A 21312-nucleotide genomic window follows, 5' to 3' on the forward strand; every position below is an offset into this window, starting at 1 on the left:
CATTAATTCCTCTAAATCTTTGCCCTAATTTTTTTTTTACTTTGGCAAAGCATATTTGCTCACCTGTATGCAGAGGAGACATGCGGGGCTAGCCAGCATTGATTTGCTGGATGGTCTTTTGGACAGCTACTATTCCAGCAGCGGGTATTGGAGTGAAGAGAAGAGATTTTGGTCTTTTCTGAAACCTTTCTGTTTTGGAAGTCATATCACTTTGAAATCAGCCTGTACTGCTAGAAATCACTAACAACTGAAATGAAGCCAGACCCACGTTAGCACAGTGATGGTCACACCAAATAATTGAGCCAAGGATCAAAAACTCAGTGATGTTCATGTAACAAATACTCATCAGGTTCTCACTACATATGAAGTGCTATGTTCAGGACCATGGACATAAATAGAAAAATCTAACTCTCATTCTCAAGGAACTCTTACTTTCATGTCATCTGTTACTCCTACCTTTATTTATCCCACAGTTCAATGATTTGCCAAGTACTATCATTTCTACTTTTGCATCATCTTTTGTATATGCCCCCTTTTCTCAACCCACACAATTCTGGTAAATTCAGACCCATATCACCTTCCATTTGGACTATCTTCATGGCCTTCAAAGTGGTCTGCATACCTCAGGCCTATCCTCATCCTAAGCAATTCTCTACCCAGTGATGAAGGTTGTTTGCTCTAAAGTGTAGATCTGATCATGTCACAGTATGTCAGCCTTTTGGGGAATAATGTGGCATATGAGAGGGGAGGCAATATGAAATCAGATTGAAAGGTGGCTTAAAAATAGCTTGAATTGAACCGCAGAGGCAATAAGGAGATGCTGTGGATTCTTGTGTAGGACAACGGCATCAGCAGACTTCTCCTTTAGGAAAGTGAAGTAGTGTAGATATGGAAATAGGACCACTGCTTAAGTTGGACTCTGATGACTCATAGTGGTGGCATGATGATGGCCGCTGTCCAATGTCCAACCAAGCTAAAATCAGGGAAGCTCATCACCAGGCAGAAAACTGCATTTTATTTTATTTTATTTTTAAAATTACTTAATATTTTATTTTCTCCCAATTACATGTAAAAACAATTTTAACATTCATTTTTAAATGAGTTTTAAATTCTCTCCCTCCTATTTTTTTCTTTCTCCTCACTGAGAAGGGCAATCAATTTGATCTAGGTTATACATGTGCAGTTATGCAAAACATATTTCCATATTGGTCATGTAAAAGAAAACACTTCCCCCCAAGAAAGAGGAAACTAATTTTTTTTTTTAATATGCATCAATCTGCATTCTGAATTCATTAGTTTTCTTTGTAAACGGATAGCATTTTTCGTCATAAGACCTACAGAATCATCTTGGACCACTGTATCACTGAGAATAGCTAAGTCATTCACAGTTGATCATTGTACAATATTGCTGTCTGCAGTATTTCTGTTACTTCTGTGATGATCTTCTGGTTCAGCATTTTGCATCAGTTCAAGTAAGTCTTTCTAGGATTCTGTGATAGCATCAAACTCATCATTTCTTATAGCACAATGCTGAACAAATAAGGAACAATACATTTCCCCAGAATTTTCTGAGAGAATCCTAATCATCATTTCTTATATCACAGTATTCCATCATGACATATTTTATTCAACCATTCCCTAATGGATGGGCATCCTCTCAATTTCCAATTCTTTGTTGCCTCTAGAAGAGCTGCTAGAAATATTTGTGCAAATGTAGGCCTTTTTCCTTCTTTTTTTATCTCTTTGGGATGCTAACCAGTGGGATTACTGGGTCAAAGGGCATGTATGGTTTAATAGACCTTTGTGCACAGCTCCAAATTGCTCTCCAAAACTCACAACTCCACCAACAATCCATGAGTGTTTCAATTTCCCCACAGCCACATCAGCATTTGTCATTTTGCTTTTTTGTCATATTAGATAATCTGATAAGTCTGGGGTGGGAGGGTAACTTGGAATTGTTTTAATTTGCATTTCAATAACAAAGAGTGATTTAGAAGAATTTTTCATACAACTGTAGAAAGCTTTGATTACTTTACCTGAAAATTGTCTGTTTATGTCCTTTGAACATTTATCCTTTTAGGAATGGTTTGTTTTATTTTTTTTATAAATTTGAATCAGCTCCCTATATAATTGAGAACTGAGAACTTTACCCAAGAAACTTGTTATAAATTTTTTTCAGAGTTATGTTTAATACTTATTTCATTCCATACTATCCCTGCCCCATTTATCCTACACATTCTCTATTTGTCCTGTCCATCCCAAATATTTTGCTTCTTACTGCCACCTCCCCAAGTGGCCCCACCTTCAATCAACCCCCAACCTTTTCTAATGTCCTTCCTCTCATATTTCCTGTAGGGTCATATAGATTTCTATATCCAATTGAATATTCATGTTATTCCTTCCTTGAGGCAATTTCAATGAGAGTGAGATTCAAGTATTTCCCCTCTCCCCCATCTTCTCTTCCACGGTAGAAGCTCTTTCATGCCTCTTTTATGAGATAATTTATACCACCTACCTCTTCTTTTCCTCTTCTCTTAGTGCATTTCTCTTTATCACACCTTGATTCCATTGACTTAGATATCTCTTATCATATTGGACATATACCTGTGTCCTCTATTTCTATTCCTTTTACTTTCCTTAATAATAAAAATGTTCTTTGAAGTTACAAGTATCACCTTTTCGTGTGGGAATGTAAATAGTTAACCTTATTGAATTCCTTATGATTTCTCTTTCCTGTTTACCTTTAAATGCTGCTTTTGATTCTTGCACTTGAAAGTCAATTTTTTTTTTTATTCAGTTCTGGTCTTTTCCATCAAGAATGTTTGAAAATCCTCTATTTCATTGAATGTCCATTTTTCTCCCCAAAGGATTATACTCAGTTTTGCTGGGTAGTTTTTTTTAGTTGTAATCCTAGCTCCTTTGCCTTATGTAATATTGTATTCTTATCTCTCTGATCCTTTAATGTATAAGTTGCTAATCTTGTGTTATTCTGAGCAATTGTGGTCACAAGGGAGCAGGACTCTGCCTAGATAATTATCAGAGTACAGACATGAGGGCAGTGACAAGAACTCTCCCAGGGACATACAACCTTGACATCACTGAAAACTTACAGGCTCTCAGAACTAGCCGTGAAAGCAGCAGGATATAAAAATCAGAATGTTGGCCCAGATATCCCCACCATCCCCAGAAGGGAGCAGAGCTCAAAGCAAACATAAAGTCCAAAGTGAAAAAATAGCCTGGAAATAATGAGCAAAAGACAACAACAAAAGAACCTGACCACCAAAAAGCTCTCTCCTGAAAGAGATTCCAAAATGCAAACTACTGGCATTATGGCCAAATTCCATTGTCAAGGAAGGGTCACATCAACTACATGGAATATCTTGCTTGCTGCAAAGTACAGTAGGGTTCAAAGAGAGATCCTGTCTGAGCTTCCTTAGGACACATAAGGAGCCCTAACAGTTAGTCATGGGGATTGACAAAAGGGAGCATGTTAGAAAAGAGAGTGCAATACTAACCTTGCATAATGAAAGATGGAAATGCTTCTTATTTTAGAAGGAACATGACAAAGTGGATGGAGATTTGTCCTTGGAGATAAGAAGAACCAAATTCAAGACCTTCCTTTGACAGAAACTAGCAGTGTGACCTTTTATTAACTAATTAGCCTAATTTCATTCTACTCTCTAACCCTAAATGACACAAAACTTGCCAATTTACATCAGGAAAGGGAGCTTCCACACTGAGAATTCCCAACACTGATGACATTAGTCAGGTGAGGTGGTGGGGAGGGGAATGAAGGCAAAGATTCTGGAAGGATGAGTTAGGAAGCATTGGGTCAGCCTGAATGGACTGACTTAGGAGAAAATAGAAGGCATGGAGTTCAATTTGGAGTGCTTGGAGTGGAATAATCTGAAATCAATCTAGAAAAATGGTTTGGTGAGAAATTGTTGTGGGCCATAAATGCAAACAAAGGAACTTGTATTTCCTTCAAAAGGAAACAGAGAGATATGTGGTAGGATCAGATCTATCCCATGGTTTTAGAGTATTCCCCCAAAGGAGCCCATGAGGATGAGGCCGAACTGGGAACTCACTCAGATATGAATTGTACTGGAGCAATGATGATTCCTAACTTATTCCTCACTTCCTTCCCTGGCCTGCAGATAGAGACACCAAATCACAATAGACCATCATGCTTTTTTACATGTGGGGACAACAGGGATTCAAAAATCTAAAGGCCTCCTTTGATTAATGGTCTGTTCCCTAGAATTTCTTTAGAAATGGATGGAAAAATATGTAAGAAATCAGTCCCAGGCTGGCTTTTTCAGCATGCCCATTTTGGCTTAAAATAGAGTCTGCTCTATTTTCTTTCACATGGATGTGTGTAGCCTCTTTGATTGGCTACCTGTGGTTTAAATACTGGTGATCCAAGAGTATCTCCCCTCACCCCACCCCCCTTCTATCTTTCAGCTTTCTTTTTAGAAACTCCTACACAGACACTGTGAACTGAAATATGAGAAGGAAAGGAAAATCGTTCCCTGCTTACCTCCTTTTATTTTTAACCTCAGGTGGAGTAAAGGGCCTCAGGGTGCTTGGTTTTTTTTGTGGTGTTTGTCATTAGTTATTCTTAGTTTCAGGTGACAGAAGTGAACCTCATAGATGGGAGTTCACGTCTTGGTGACCTTAGGGCCAGAACTGTAGTTGGGATTGTGGAGCCAACCAATCTAGGAGCCCTATGAAACCATGGTACTTGGGACTCAAGTCCATGGGAGATTTAGATTTGTAGCTGGAACTCTGTTCTAAAGTAACTGATCTAAGCTATGAACCTAGTCTCCTTCCCTTCCCTAGAGACTGAGGTAGTCTAGGAGGTAAGGAGGATTAGGCTGTTCACACTTTGGAGAATTAAGCTTGTATGTTAGCATTATTCCTTATCAAGTAAGAATTTCTTTGAAAAAATCTTGAGTTATATAAGGTAAAAGATGATTTCAAAAGTGCAGCATATGGAGCGAAATGAGCCGAACCTGAATGATAATCTATATTAAAAGACCAATATTGGAGGAAAATAGAAATGATTCTGATGACTTGCATAAACAGATGATAAATGGAATAAACAGAACCAGAACAAGTCATAAAATAATAACTTTTTGTTGTGTTTTTAAAGGTAATCGACAAAGCTAGACAGATTGTGATCAATGCTGTCACTATGGGTGATTCTGGAGGATCACTGATGAAACATGCCACTCACTTCCTGATAGAGGACATGTATTTGTCATGTAGAAAGAGACACATATGTTTCTCTATGCAATCACTTAGGGAATTTATTTTGGAGGACTGAACATATTTGCTAGAAAGAATTTTCTTTTCTTCTCCTTCCCCCAACACAGTGAGAGGGAGAGAAAATAGGTTTTTTGTTTCTATAAAAATAGAAGGGGATGCCACAGATATGGAAAGATGCCCTTTTAAATAAAGTATTATTTGTTTGATTTGATTGTTTCGCTGTATTGCCAAAGACCTCTCGCAGACTAATCTGGAAATGTTTGTCATGTAAAAGAAATCAATAAAACTTTCTTTTAATAAATGGTCTCACATCAGTCGGAGTTACTTCTGTTTTTATTAGCCATAACATAGTACACAATTGACTCCCATATAATTAGAAATGTTTAATATCACACACAAGTCAAAATCATACAAAAAGAGTTAAATTAAGCTTGTATTTCACATTTTAAGAATATCAAATATGAGAATTTATATTTTCATGACTGTGGTATGGCTGCATAAGGAAAAAAAATTCCCATAGGCCTCAAAATGAATAAAATGTTAAGATGAATATTTACATAACTTACAGTAGATGGTATTACAGTGTCAGTTACCTTTCATTAGAATTGGTCATGAAAACGCTGAGTCATGATCTCTGATTCTCTTGGTGGAGAGGAATAAATGTAGACTTGTCTCAAAATTACAGGAAACTATTAATTGTCACATATCGGAGCTGACAGGGTCCTGATCCGAACCTTGGTTCACGGGAAGAACACTAGATTTTCAAAAGTGAGGACCCAGGTTTGAGCCTCAGTCTTATCACTTATTATCTGGGGGAGTGAACAGCACTTCCCTTCTCAGAAGAGGTCTCTCTCTTTTTTTGTTTCTTTATAAGTACAATGAGAGGATTGGAGAAAATGGTTCTTCTTTCAGACAGAAATCCTAAGGAATCTAAACATTTGCCGTAAAAATATATTTGTCTCTAAGACGTATGACAATTATCTTACTCATTTCATAGTTTGGTTGATTAAAACAATTTTTTAAACTTCTATTAAGTTTAAAAATCATCTGCATTGGGTTGCATACTCAAACTTTTTGTCATATTCAAAAATATTCACCTCCTCCAGCTTCAACCTCAGGACTAATTCTCACCTATCCAATTTTAGCATCATTCTCATAGACATTAGACCAGGCCAGGCCTTTCAGAATCTAGTATACCCTCCCCCCTCATCTTATAGACATATACACAATGCCCCCCCCCCCCCAAAAAAAAGGACAAGATAGGTGGCAGGATGTGTTGAAGGCTGTTGGAACAATTGCTTTTTTTCCCCTCCAACTGACTACTGACATAAGAAATAATGGGAAAGAGAGGATACAAGTCATGTTTCAACTGGGACAGAGGGCAAGGAAATGATTCTACAATTAAGAAATTGGGTTGGATCTTTAATTACAGAAATTAGAGAGCATGGCCTTCTACCCAAATGGCACTCTCAGGTTTTTAGAGAATTTCTTATTTGGAATCCACAGGAAATAATAATACATGATAAAGTGAAAGACATATATATGCATACATATGTATATATACACACATGTATACACACATATGTATATGTACACACGTATATATTCCACATGCTTAAAATAATAATCTAGAAAAATAAATATTCATACATCACACTTGAAAACAAATAATTGAATTGATTTAATTGATATTCAAATCAAAAAAAGAAAATTAGTGCTTATAAAATATAACAGAGCATATGAAAGAGCCATCCCAGACCATTCCAAATAATCATTTTACTATTGTAGTAAAACATGCCTGGAAATAAAGGTCACAACGTTGGTCTGGCTCTACCTGGGAACAAACAAGGCACGATCTTTGTACTTCCTTAATACACAGGCAATACTAATGGTTCTGGAAGAAGGCCCCCCACCCCATTCAGTGGCTCACTTGTGGAGAACGTAGCGAAGAGCCACACAAGGTGATGATGGGCTCACCTTTGGAGGCAGGGACCACTTTATTCACATCTGGGATCATGAAGCCTGTGAACTACAACTTGTCCCAGGTAAAAATGCTAGAGTTCAAATGTCTTGTCATTTAGAAATTTCTTTTTAGAATTTACAGTAGAAAAGAAATGGAATTCATCAATCCTTTTTCCACATACAAGTCAGAAAATATTGTCCCTACTAGTTGACTCTTGAAAATAAAAGTCCTTCTTTACTTGGCCCCACCCTATAGGTCTCAGCTTAGAACTCTCATAGTAGAGAAATTTGCTTTTCTTTAAAAAGTGCTAATATAGTTCCTTCTCTCTGAGGGGGGAAAAGCTATTTCTAATTTCATTTTCAGTCATTTCAAAAGTTAGAAATCATTTTTTCCACTGCATAGAGTGTAACTCAGTTTTCTTCTTTCAACATCAAGGCAGTAGACACATACTGAACACTCATTTATTATTATGAATTTGATGCTTCACTTATTTTTAAGATTATAGAGAAAATTTACAGTCACTCACCAGAATTTTCCTCTCCCCCATCCATTTCAGCTTTGTTTCCTCCCTTTGTCTCCATAAATTTCTCTTTCAAAAGTTATTTACTAAGAAGACCTCTCTCTGTCTCTCTCTCTGTCTCTCTCGCTCTCTTTCTCTCTCTCATCTTCATGGAAACTTCATGGAAATACATAAAAATGCAAGTATGCTTGGGATTTGTCTGGGTTGATGCAAAGATTGATATAGATTATGGTATCTTGAATTTTCTGAGAACTCTCAATATGATAGAATTGAAATTGTGAATGAAGCTTATTTGTGGCTTGTTAACCTTGTAATTGCTCAGGATCCTCCTCACATTTTTCAGTGAGGCCATTCATTGCCTTACATATTTCACAGGTGAGAAAATCAATGGCCACTAGAAAGCTAAATGATTCAAGCAACTCTAAAGATTTAGGCCCCAGGCTTTCACTACCATTTCCTCTACAAGCCTAGCCTGTTCTGAAAAGTATATTTGAGAGGGGGAGGAGAAAACCTGAAAGTTATTGTGAATGAGTACCATTTTTGTTTGAGGAAAGAAGGAAAAGCATCAGGATTATAGATTTTTAATTTAAAGCCTATATGTGCATATGTCCAGTGTAATCCTAAAGAACTATATTCTCTGGATGTTTAATTATTCAGCCTTCAGCCCAGAGTAGGAAGATGGGTTCAACGAGCTTGGAAAGTAGGCTGTAGTGAGGATGAGAAGACTGCATTATCTTTCAGTTTATTTCATGAGACACATTTCTAACATGAGATTAAAAGGCAAGAGTGTGTTTCATCATATCTAAAGACTTTCTGTTTTTCAGTGCAGCGTCTCTGGAACTAAAATCTGCCGAAAGACAAGGGCTGCCCAGAGGTCATCAGAGTCATGCATTCCTTGGGAGTGGAGCAGGACAGTTGAGCTTGAATGGGAAATGCAGGAAGAGGGATGCCCAGTGACCCATGAAAAGCCTCTCCCTTGAGTTTTGCTGTTGAGAGGCCAAATGCTGGGGTTCTCTAAGAAGCTGACAAACTGATGCTTGCAGATCAAATCACCTTCCCTGTGGGTGGGAGGTCAGGGTGGCTGCTGTCCATGGTGTGGCTGATGGACTGTCCTGGGTGTTTCAGACAAAGAGGCCTCCCCAGTAGCCAGCAGTCCCCCTCAGCACCGCCTTCATGCACACTGCTTGTTCATGGTCTTGGGCCTAGGCTGGGGGTGATGGTAGATAAATGACCTTGAAACACATTCCACATACTTGAACACCTTCTGACAGTCAGCTTAGGGAACAAAACAGGGCTCAGAACAAAAGTGGAAACCACAAATGTGCAAACTGCTTAACTAAAGGGAAGAAGTCGTCAGACTGGTTATAATGGGAGCAGTGTATAGGTTTTCAACCTATGGACAACTAGAAAGAAAATACCTTTTCAAGTCCAGGGTCTAAGGGAGGAAGTGGACCATGCGAGTCTCTATGTAAACAAACCAAGGAGCATGTGAAAAAGTAACAGATATGTTACTCAGTGTGTTCTGAAAAGTAATAGCCTAAAGCCTGAGAGGGAGAAGGAGCAAAGTAGAAAAGGTGGAAGGGAGGAGGAAAGACTTCAGACATTACTTCCAGTCCCAAAAGGTGAGGGTCCAGTGCGAGAAGGATCTCCGTAAACACCCAGCAGGTTTGTGGCAGTGTTCACTAGTTGGAGTAGTGTAGGGATTTCCTAAGACTGTTTAGGAACCCAAGTAAACTTCCAACCTCCTTCATCTCGCCGGACAAAGGCTTGTCCCTGCTGAAAGGAATGGGTTTTCACATGGCAGTGGGGTGTCAGGGACGTGGAAAAGGCCACATCTGTTTTGTTGGGTGAGACATCAGGAGTATAGCCAGAAGAGGTGAAAGGGGGGAAAGGGTTGGGGGAAAGGTTAGACATGCTCTGTAAAGCACCTGGTTGGTTGGGTACCCCAGAGAAAAAGGCCAAGTCCTCCTCCTGCTGACTGCCTGTGTTGTGCAAGGCGGCCACCTGAGCATTCTCATAAGGAATGGGCAGACCCATAATGCCACCATGTTCATAACTGGCCTCCTCACCAGGAAACTGTGGGAATGTGTTCCTTTCAGGCTGAGAGAGCACGGCACTGTAGTTAGCTGGCACACTATCATCAATGGTGTCGATGTCTTTTAATCCAAGGGTTTTCAGAACCCATGAGTCCACAGGAGGATTTGGCTGACCCTCACAGGCAGCAAACTCACTAAAGAGGTTTCTCTTGGCACTCTTGGGATGGGGGATGTCCATAGTAGGGTACCTTCCCTCCTTTGGTTTCCTCTTCCCATTTTCTGTACATCCATAGATTTGGGTGGGTCCGTTTTGCATCAGCAATTTCTAGAGGAGACAAAATTTGATGAACTTGGGAAGAGATAAGAAAATTGAGGAACCCTCCAAAAAGTCCTTATTGGTCCTTTTCAGTCAGTTAAGAGATTTTAAATATCAGAGGTGCCTGATGCTCACACACAGCATGCAGAAGCTCAGTACCACTGATTTCTTTGGCTAAACACTAATTGTAGCTTGTCAGCTATTCATTCCTACAGCTCTGGGGGAAAGGCTCTATCTGGCTGCTTTCTGGATGGCTCTACTCAAGGAAGTTGGAACATCATGAAAAGAATGGAAAGGCTGCTTGATTTGGAGTTTGCGAATCTAGGTTCAAAACCCAGTCTTGTCTTTTGTTGCCAGTGTGACTAGCCATCTCTTTCAGCCTCAGTTTCCTCACCTGGCTTGGAACAGATGACCCCCACAGTTCTTTCCAGTTTGAAATTGATGGTCCTATGACCTATCAAAACCACTCAGGGAGCTATGTGACAATGCAGGAAAACAGAGTCTTCAGCTATTAGATGGCTTGAACTGCATCATTTAACATCAATTTGTATTCTGTGTCTCTCAGCAAATTAACAAATAAAGTAACAAAGAAAGGAAAACAATCCACAAGAGCTGTTAAAAATAAGATGGGGCAAGGGGCAGCAAGTAGTGATTTCCAAAGTGCATTTTGGAATTTCCTTCATAATGCTCAAAAATGCTAAGCCTAGAGTGATGACACACCCTATTTAACATCAGACATTAAATCCCAGATAAATCTGAACTTTGGCAAGAAGCCAGGACTGCAAACTGACAATGAAATTGACCACAATATACTGGATGAATTGACAACCTTGTTATCTGACCAGTCTCTATCACTTTATGCTTTGGAAACCCAGAAAAGGAAGTGGGATAAAAGGAGGAGATAAGAAGGAAGTCTTTGCTGCCTGTGGCTCATGCCTGAGCCCTTGGAGTCAAAGGCAAAATAGGCAACCCTGACAGATGCTTCCCTTCACCCAACTCCTTTCTGGTCAGCATAGGACAGGAGTTCTTAATCTGACGCTGGTGAATTTTAAGAAAAAATTCATTTTTGATCATTGTATTTCAGCATAATAAGTTTCCTTTGTAAATCTATATATTTTGTTCTATGCATTTAAAAACATGATTCTGGGAAGGGATGCACAGGCTTCCTAAGACTGCCAAAGGAGATGATGCTGCAAGGGAAGTTTAAGAATTCTTGCCCTTGAATTTTGTTTCATTTTGTTCACTTCTCTCCATACCTTTCTTCCTTCATTTGCCATTACCCTCTTTCTTTGACCTTGCCCTTTCCTGTTCTGAAGCTGCCTTTGCAACACAACCTAGGATGTTTATTCAGACTAAGATGTCACCTAAGAGAAAAGTACAGACCCATATGGGTGATCTCCGAAGATAGCCCCAGTGTTCTCTTCCAGCATTACAACCAAATCCTTTTTGACTCTACAAACCAAAATAAGAGAAAAAACAAACAAACAAAAGGAAAAACTTGAGCAAACCTTGGAACTGGTCATTTGCCCTTGGAAAAGAGAAGTCCACATTTTGAGAGAAGTGACCGAGAATGGGACTCTATCTCTACCCATGAAAAGGACCTTTCTCTGTCTAAGACTCACTGGGTGCGTACAAACAAAATTCTGTAATCTTTTCTTGATAGAAATTGGCTTAAAATCAGTACCCCTTTCACAGTGTTTTAGGAAAAGAAGGGAAGAGCAAAGGAGAAGGAATGGTACCCAATGGGCTATTCCTTTGGGTTTTAATGTTGTCCACTTAGTGTCAAGCTATCCAGAAGTGGGATAGCATCCCAGGATATTGGAAGAACCCCTTTGGGATCTTTGGAAGGTGTAGTGGTATGGGGGTGGGGGGAGATATGGATGAGATGGGTTTCTCTCTGCACTGACAGGGCAGTTCCCTCATAGAGAAGGTCATTGAGCCACCAGAGAATTATTCTGCATCTTTTTTGACATGTGAGTTTGGACATAAGTCACTTCTGACTAATTCTACATGAGAGCAACTCCCTTTCCTCCAGGTGTACAAACACTTCAGAGCCAGCTTAGATTGATTAATGATGTGAATAATGATAATCATGCTAGAACATGTACAAAAACATGGCCAAAGGACAGAAATGGGGAGCTGGAGAGAGCTTGTTTTAAATTTAACAGTCTCAAACACTGAATTTACATACAAATCTCTAACTAGAATGGAGATGTCCAGCCTTTGCCCAACATGCTAATAATATCCAGGAGTTAGGGTGACATATCTTCCCCTTGTAACCTTCTGTATCTGAATGCTACCATTAAATCAAGGGGCTCTTTCATTGGGATTACTTTCAGAGGCCTATCCATGTAGTAGCTCCAGAATTGATGATGGGAGCCATGTAAGACACCCTGATCTTGGCTGTAGCATTGATGGTGGACACTTTAGTAGCTTCCTCAGAAGTAACTTCAGACTTTTTTTCTCCCCAAACCCCTACAAAGAACTAACTGTGTCCAAATCCCAGAATCATGGTAATGACTCTGCTTACTGTGAGGCTGGCTAACCTTTATAACCCTGAGTGTGTCACCAGTCCTTAGATCTTCAACCTCCACATTTATAAAACAGGGAAAAATCTAGCTCCTAATGAATTCTCAGACATAGAAGACATCATGGGACTATCTATGAAAGGACTTTCCTTCCTGCGATGTACTCATGTCACACTTATGCCCAGCCTATCACCAGTTTCCTTCCAAACTCCACTCAAGTGCTGCCTTCCTCAATGCTACTGCTCTCCTGCCTCAAATTACAATGTATTAAGTGTGTGTGTGTGTGTGTGTGTGTGTGTGTGTGTGTGCATGCACACACACTCTGAGAGCAGGAATCATTTCACTTTTGTCTGAATCTCCAACACCAAGCTCAGTACCTGGCATACAGTAGGCACTTAATACATAAGATCAAGGTATTAAAATTATCTTACCAAAAGCACCTTTTCAGCATCGTGTATTTCTTCCAGGAACTGAGAACACTGTCCAGCCCTTCCCTGACCCCCAAAGCCCTTCTGGCTTGACAATGAAAACGTCTCATACCTTGGCTCTCTGCTCAAGACATTTCACCAGAGCCGCATTCAGGTATTGTCTGAGGTTGCTGTTCTCTTCATGTAACCTAGCAAGTTCTTCCTCCTTCTGCAGCAGGGTATCTTGGAGCTAGGGAGGAGATGCCCACAGTGGTGAAAGCTGCTATCCAGTATTGACTTTGTAACTTTATCAATTGGCTCATGGGCCTGCTTAGCCTCCATTCTGCCTTTGTTTGCTTTATGAAGACAATCTCGGGAAACTCTAGTCTTGCATTCAGTGTGTCCTTCCCATCCCCCATCTGACTGTTCAGTTTTCAGCTGTCAACTTTGCCTGTTCTTTGCAAACTATTTGACAAGATTGGGACATTCTCCAAATGACCACTCTGAGTGAATAACTCCTACATGCATGTGTGCAGGAAAGCAGAGACCACCCACCCCCACCCCAGCTGCTCCAACAGAGAGAAGGATACTCAGAGAAAATGCTCTCCTGGGACCTGGCTCTCTACAGTTCACCAAGGGGCTAGATTCAGTCTGATCTGTCTTATGGGATTTGGATTTGAAGTCCTCTGCAAACAAACAAGAAAACCTCCAAGACAGGAAGGCTACATTGAGAAGATTGCCTCAACTTCTCTTATCCATTGGACTTTCTTGCATTTTTGCTTATTCTTGGAATCCCATACTGAAAGCTATCTCTTGAATGGGAAGATGAAGTGAAGGTGGGGTAGCCATGAGAAGTTGTCCCCCTCCATAAGGAATTAGGTGGCTGCTCTATCCCAGTCATCCCTGGTTACCTGTTTGTTTCTGTAGAGTTGTGAAGACAGCTGATTCCCTGACCCAGCATAATCCTCTTGGACCAAGAAATCCCAATCATTGCATTGTTCTGGGGGAAGATAGAAAGACACATTGTGTTGCCCCTGTCCATGTGAGAGAGTTTTTCTGAGGGCTTTGGAAATATACCAGAGAATATGCCAGCATCTTAATTACTCCAGCCAAGGAGATTGTAGGGAAAAATCTCTGAATCACCATCTACCATTTTCAGATAGCTGAGTCCATGAAGAAATAATATCTATAGAATTTGGCATCTGGTGGCCATTGAGGTGAATTGGTGACTGTGCACATATTAATTTTATCAAGTATTACCAAAATATTACATAAGTATACATGCACATATATATACTCTCAAAAGAATGAATGTAGTAAGCATTTATAGTTTTTATTAGCATATATTAATGTGATATATTGTACTATGTACATGTGTGTATATATAATACAATATGTATAAACACCACACGTGCATATACACACATATGTTTATATGCATATATGTGTATTTTTGTGTGTAATTTTCCATTGAGAACATTGCCCAATCCTACCTTTCTTTGGCACCTTGGGACCACAAAACAACAAAGAAGTTCTGGAGTCAATCTCTGTTGGTAATGGAATTATTTCTTCAAGGAACCCCCACCTCCCTTTTAGATATATTTGGACAGATGCTGTATCGGCCAGCTAGCGACATGGTGGTAGATGCATTGTAGAGAGTTTAGGTCATCTTTGTCTAAGCACCGTTCCCGGGGTTTTGCATCCTACCATCAAAGTGGCATTGTGCTGGACTTATATCATCTCTGCTCCCTTTTTCTTGTCTGCCAAACAAGTTTTAATTACATTAGAAGAAGCAAAGGAAACTTTCACAGGAGACCACCACAAATAATGCCTATGATATGACTCCATGGTCATATGCATGCAATGCCCCTCTTTTACCTTCCTTCCAAATGGATAGTTCTTCTTTCTAAAGCACGAATTGTATTAAAGTGTGGTCATTTTAAAGAGTGGGCGGGGAGGAGTTGGGGATTTGGGGCCTCAATTGCTTCCTTTAATCTGATATTAATGGATAGGGTGTTAGAGACTGAAACCAAATCACCTTTTTCCTCCCCCTCTAAAATTTCAGTGTCTTTTAACTGTTCTATACTACCTACGAGAAAGAACTGTGCTGTCTAACAGCTTCCATTCTTAGAAACTGAGATTTGCAGTATCATTAGTGAAGATCATTTAATACTAACTGAATACTGATTACAATTAGGGATTGGGCATCATGGGTGTAAGAAATGGAATTCATATCCTGGTCATGTTTCCCTTACATGCCCCCTCCCCAAAGGCAGAAGTGTTCTCTTAGCCATATAGTTTGATCACTTAGCACTTACAAGACTCTGAAGATAGCATCTCCAAGAACATCCTTTCCTTCTCTCAAACCAACCAGACAGGACTCCCCTAATATGAAAGGCTGAACTTCAATGAGCATCTCGACTCCAAAAGAGCTTAATGAAATTGGACAGCACATAATGCCTGGCAACCCAAAGATCACCTAGTGAATACAATGATACTTTTCCCTTTCCCAGAACCATATGTGGTGGCCCACCAAACAAATGTCATTGCACAAGAAGGTGACCTAGGCTCCCTCTGCCAGAGAAAAACCAGCAGGTCACTTTGTTCCTGGATACATGATGATTTGGGCTTCTTTGCCTGTGAGCTAGCAGTTCCCTCTTCTGTCTAGCCAGAGCTCCTTCTCCCTTTGCAGACATTTACTTCCCAGTGTTGGGTGTAATTGGTGTGTCTGGGTGCCGGAAAGCTCCCTGGGCAGTGCCGGGGAAAGCAGAAGAGCAAGACTTACCCTGTGACTGCCGCTCTTGTTGCTCCTTTCTGTTGTCCAGGAGACCAGCAGCCCAAAAAGAGACCCAAGTTTCCCTGGAAACGTCAACACTGGATGCTGACGTTGAGGTGGAATGGGGGCAATTATAGTTCTGGCCCCCTGCAAAGTGCTGATCTTGGCAGGGGAGACCGGTGCTCTGTAAAATACAACACAAGGGGTGGGGTCCAGTGATGTGGGGTGATGCCAAGCAAGACAGAAAAGGTGGGAGGAGGAAGGAGACAATAGATCCACTTAAAAAGAACAGTGTAGGTATGAGAAGTTGACTTGTGCTTCATTTGTGAGTGGTTCAAGTACAATGTACATACATATATACACAAAACATACCCATATACATATATACACATATATGTATGTGTGTATGTATACATGTACATGTATACATATGTGTATATATGCATGCATACATCACACATTTACTTCTTGTTTTGACTAGGAAGCAAAATCAAACACCCAATCCTTTTGAACACCTAAACCATCCCAGGGATCCCCCTCTCCTCCTTTCTAGCGTACTTCTTGCTCTTTAATGGGCAAATAAGAAAGTAAGCAGTATCCTAAAATTTTAACAGTCTCAATATTCTCACTGAATGACTGTCAAAAAGCAAAGCCCGAACAACAGAAAACCTGACTTGAATTTACTGAAGCTTGTCTATGACACCACTCCTTCCAAACAAACAAACAAAAAATGGGAGGGGGGAAGATAAGGAAACCTGACAAAGCAAATTCCCAAATCCAACATATAGTTTTGCCTTTATAAACAGACAAAATCTGAGATCTATTCCCCTCCTCCTCATTGCTCAGACATCACTCTAGGTGATTAAGGACAAGGTGGGGCAATGGTTAAGCTAGTAAGACCCCAACATCTCATTCTGGTCTTCTATATTGATTTGGTTGGAGGATCCTACAACAGAAACAGTGACCCCCCAAAAATGAAACATTTCTTGATTAACCTGAGATAGAAGTTTCCCCCACTCCCCACAAAAAGCCAACTACAGATATATATATATATATTTAAAAAGATGCTTTCTTTTTGTTTTCCTGCAGACAGCTCATGTCCCACTTGTCCAAGTTAGGAGTACTGTTAACATACTCAATGACCAGTTGGCTCCAAGCCTAGTTCTTCCACTGGAAGTTGCTGGGTTCGCACCTTTCAATTGACACAAGCATGCACACTTGGATTCATACATATATGTTGTAGATAAAATAATAATTAGTGTTTAAGCTTGGGTAATGCCTTCTCTCAGCTGCATATCAATGATTACTCCTAAGTCCCAGTCGACTCCAACTCACATCTGCAATTCAATTTGAATGTAAAATAGACACAGGAAAGCTTCCAGGGCTAATTCCTCTCACTCTCGGTCTCGGTCCTGCAGCACAACCATCACTCAGTACTTCAGGCAGGTAGTCTAAGGAGGCCCCCTCCTCCATCCCCATCCTCCCCAAACAGGTATAGCCATCCACAGAGCAAGGCAAAGCATGGTTACCAGGCACGCAGCCTGTGGGGCATAATGGATTAGTAACTCATTTTCTTTGTATTGGCGAATGTCTAATGGTCCAGAAGTCGACTGTGTCCGCAGCGTTAGGGCTGGGGAAGATCTTCGATCACTCCACATAGAGTTTTCTTAGGCAAAATACAACCAAAGGGGAAAGGAGAGGCAGGGAATTAAGAAGAGTCAAGCCTTGTTCATTTTCTCTGCAACTAGCTCGGAAAGGTCCCGTTTTGAAGCCCACCCGGCTGGGATGCCACAGACCTAGAAACTTGAGCCATGTTTATGAAGTATTTTTTTTCCTTCGAGAGAGTCTGCCAGCTTACTCCCTGGGTTCAGGAAGCGCTTCCCCATTATATAACCACTACCTGAAGCAATCAGAAAAGTCCACCCAGAGCCTCTCACTCTGCTGGGATGTCGAAATCCAAGCAGAGTAAGGTGAGAGGAATGGTAAGTGTGCAAAGAAATTCTGGGACCCGGAACGCAGCCCTGGGGCGGCGAGCCGGAGGTCAGGGCAAGCCCCAGAGGAAACTGGTGAAAGCCAGAAGGAGGCAGGTGCAGAAATAAGGTAGGGGAGCGAGCTCCGGGAGAGAACTTGATCGGAGTCGCAGGGGCCAGAGAGAGCTGGCTTCCCCTCTGGAAGAAGCCTGGAATCTACAGCTCCACTTTCTTGCCCAGCCCCAGGGCGAAGGCGCCTGCCTTCCCCTTCCCCACTTACCATGGTGCTGGCTGGGGCCGCCCGAGCCTCAGCCAGGAGCGCCCTTTCCCCAGTCCCGCCCCACCGAGGAGCTTTAAATGACTGGGAGGGGGCGAGCCTGGGGAGGCGAGTTCTAATCCCCAGGAGCTCCCAGTGACGCCTCGGGGCTTTCTGGAAACGCTGCGATCTGATTTGGTGCGAAGCTGTCAAACTTGTGACGCTAGGGCACAGGCTGGCAGCCGGCTGCTCTAAGGTCACCGTGGCCCGCGCGCAGACGGGGAAGGGAGCGTCCCGGAGCGCAGGACTAGGGCCAAGTCCAGGGCCAACAGCGGGACTCCGGGTGCCCAGCAGTGGAACCAAGGCTGCTCAGAGTCATTTCAAAACGGGCGCCCTAGCCAGTCTGCCGAGCTGCGCCGTGACAGTGCTCCTGGCGTCGGCGCGCAGCTCTGGGTGCGACCAACCGAGCGGAGCCGGAATCCCATAGACGGAGCGCACTGTGCAGCGCTGTCTGTCTCGTACTCAAGAGTTTAGAAAAGCGGCGCGGCTGCGGCGATTGTCCCAGGAGCATAGCTGGAAAGACTCGGGACCGAGCAGTTAAGGACAGTGATGAGGGAAAGGGAAGAGGCAGCGGGAAAGAGAGTGGCGGGGAAAGTGGAGAAGGCGCCGGGTGCCAGGGAGTGGTCAAGCTAAGGCAGCCCCGCGGAGTAGGCTGAGCAGCTGTGATCAGCAGCAGCACCGGCTGTTGCTCCATGCAGCCTGGAGGTTCCTCAAGTTTAGATCTGGGAGGGACCTTGCCAGACGTTAATCCCACCCCTTCCATAAAAGAAAAGGAAACTGAGGCCGGGCAGTGGCTGTCACAAGTGCCAAGTCACCGACATTAGTTAGGAGTGACTGGCTCAGACAGACATGTTTATGCTCTCTATGTATGTTAAAGGTTCTCTGATGTTCAGTTTGTGCCGGGGAGCTATGGCATGGAACCCGACCTTTGAGCCAGCATCTATGACTTCCCTGAGCACCAGGTGTTTAGGCCTGAAAAGGGAGGGAAAGTAGCTCTCTTCTCTTTCCCATTTGCCACAGCACTAAATCATATGGTCTTTTCTCAGGTCCTCTGGGCAAAATCTACTCACGCCCCAGTCACCCCATACCCTCAGCTGGCAGTTAGGAGCTAGGTTTCCGGTGCCCTTCCCCCCTAATCCCAACCAAGAGCCAATCAGCCCTGTCTTTGTTCAGGCTGCTGACTCTTGGCCCCACTCCTGCACCAAACATTCTAGTCCAAACCGTTTTAGCCACCACTCCCTTTGGTGAGTTTTCTCCCTTCCTTAAAGCAAGTTCTTTGAGGACAGAGACTTGGCCTTTGTGCCTCCAGACCTTAGCACTGAACTTGGCTTAATAAATTATGAGTCTGTCATTCATTCACTCATTCATTCATTCATTCATTCATTCATTCATTCATGCAAAGGAGGTAATTCAGTGTCTGAAGAAGTTAGGTATACACACAACATATAAACAAACCAAGGAGCAGTGTCTTTCCCCAGTTTCTCAGTCTGGTTTCTCCAGGTCTGCCTAGACTGAAGGGCAGTAAAGGGAAAGGACAGAAAAAGAGAAGGGGGTAAGAGGGAGGAAGGGGTATCCCCATCCAGCACAGCGAGAAAACCCAAGCTGTAGGTAACCAGAGTGGTGACAGAGATGTTTGCTTCTCATTTACCCAGTAAAACAGATTATCTAGATACCCAGTGCTTAGGCAGTCCCTAACAAGCATCTGCTCCCACTCCTGAGGTGGCTGATTGGCCCCAGCAAGTTGGGGCAGGGGGAGGAGGGGAACCTTAATGTTGTGATAACAAGAAGAAGTGTTTTCCAACTACAATTCTTGGTTCCTCAGTCTTTAGGGTTCACAATTAGACTCGTCTGATAAATGGGAAATGAATTTCAGGTATAACATGGTACCAAGGGAGGGGGAGGAGTGAAATCCAGGTGTGTCTTAAAGATATTATTTCTGTATGTTAGGAATAGGGAGAAGGATGATAGAGAATATGTTTGATTTTAATCTAAAATGGTAGAAGAGAAATGTGCATCATTCCAGAAGGGAAAGGCAAAATTGCATTGGGATCAGTAAACTGCTTTACTCTTCTTTAGGGAATCCTGATTAAAGGAAGAAAAAATAGTTTTATCAAACAGTCTCATTGGGAAGGGAGATGTGAGGAGGATTCAGATGCCTTGAAAAAAGAAAAAAGATAAGAGCTGCCAGTTTGTACATGGATAGGTTGGGAAACTCTGAGTCATGAAGACCCACTGTTTGAGTTCAAATCCTGCCTTGGACATGTGACAGCTGAGTGACCCTGGGCAAGTCACTTATCCTTTTAAAGCCTCAATTTCCTTAACTATGAAGTGGGGATAAATGTGACACACTCTGTCATTACGTGTTAGCCATTCTTAGTATGGGGTTATAGATTTTGAGGTAAATGGGACTTCAGAGGCCGTGTAGTCCCTTTCATCTTAAAATCTATAATCTCATACTGATAATGGTTAACATTTATATAATACATAACAGAACTATTTTCTTTTGGGGGGAGGAAGTGAGGGTGACTTGTGACTTGCACAGAGGTGGACTGGCATAGAAAGATAGTAGGTAGCATAATATTAAAGCTGAATGGTTTGGAATCAGTGGCAATGAATGACAAGTCAGGCATAAGAATATGTCATGTAAGATGAGAAAGCAGTGGACAGAAATGAGTGCAATTTATTGAAAATTTATTTATAAAATTATGAACCTAGAACTAGAAAGGACCTCAGAGATGATCTAATCTACCCCTTTTTACACATGATAGCCCTGACACCTGGAAAAGGAAATTTCTTTAAAAAGAACCTCTTCTTTGGGTCATCTAGTGATGTGACTCCCCACAGGCCCAAAGATACTCTGGAAGAGTCTGCACTCTGGAAACTATAGCTCAGAAGACCCCACTAGTGTACTTGAATGTGTATTTGTATGCTGGACTGATCAGACAGTAGACATATTTAGCTCAAAACAAAGACATCTACTAAAGGTGGCATAGAAAAAAAAAAGTAGCTAACAGAAATCCCCTCCTGCCCAGAAATGGTGTTATTCTCCAACAAATACACAGAACATAAGAGGGAAGAGGGGGCACAAATCAGTTATACTGGAAGTGAGGCTCACATATGGCCAAAGTAGCTTGAAACTTTGTTACTTCAGGGTCTGGATGTCTTTTCTTTCTATTGTCATCATACTTCTACTCTATGGGTACAACAAC

At 41.7% G+C, this 21312-nt stretch overlaps 1 protein-coding gene across 2 annotated transcripts; it reads right to left on the reverse strand.

Annotated features, from left to right (window-relative positions):
* Positions 1-5586: 5586 nt before the first annotated feature.
* GMNC (geminin coiled-coil domain containing) lies at positions 5587-19282 on the reverse strand. 2 transcript variants are annotated; one of them, XM_072618861.1, is made up of 6 exons: positions 18068-19281; positions 15827-16001; positions 13953-14041; positions 13175-13291; positions 11490-11558; positions 5587-10115 (listed from the first exon to the last, which is right to left on the reverse strand). In XM_072618861.1, exons 1-6 carry the CDS (start codon positions 18068-18070, stop codon positions 9462-9464), a joined length of 1107 nt encoding a protein of 368 aa, XP_072474962.1. In that variant the 5' UTR covers positions 18071-19281; the 3' UTR covers positions 5587-9461. The 2 variants fall into 2 exon arrangements, with proteins under 2 accessions (XP_072474962.1, XP_072474963.1); XM_072618862.1 differs by lacking the exon at positions 11490-11558 and having other exon boundaries at positions 18068-19282.
* Positions 19283-21312: the final 2030 nt, after the last annotated feature.

This window comes from Notamacropus eugenii, chromosome 6 (genome assembly GCF_028372415.1).
Source record: "Notamacropus eugenii isolate mMacEug1 chromosome 6, mMacEug1.pri_v2, whole genome shotgun sequence".
NCBI lineage: Eukaryota > Metazoa > Chordata > Mammalia > Diprotodontia > Macropodidae > Notamacropus > Notamacropus eugenii.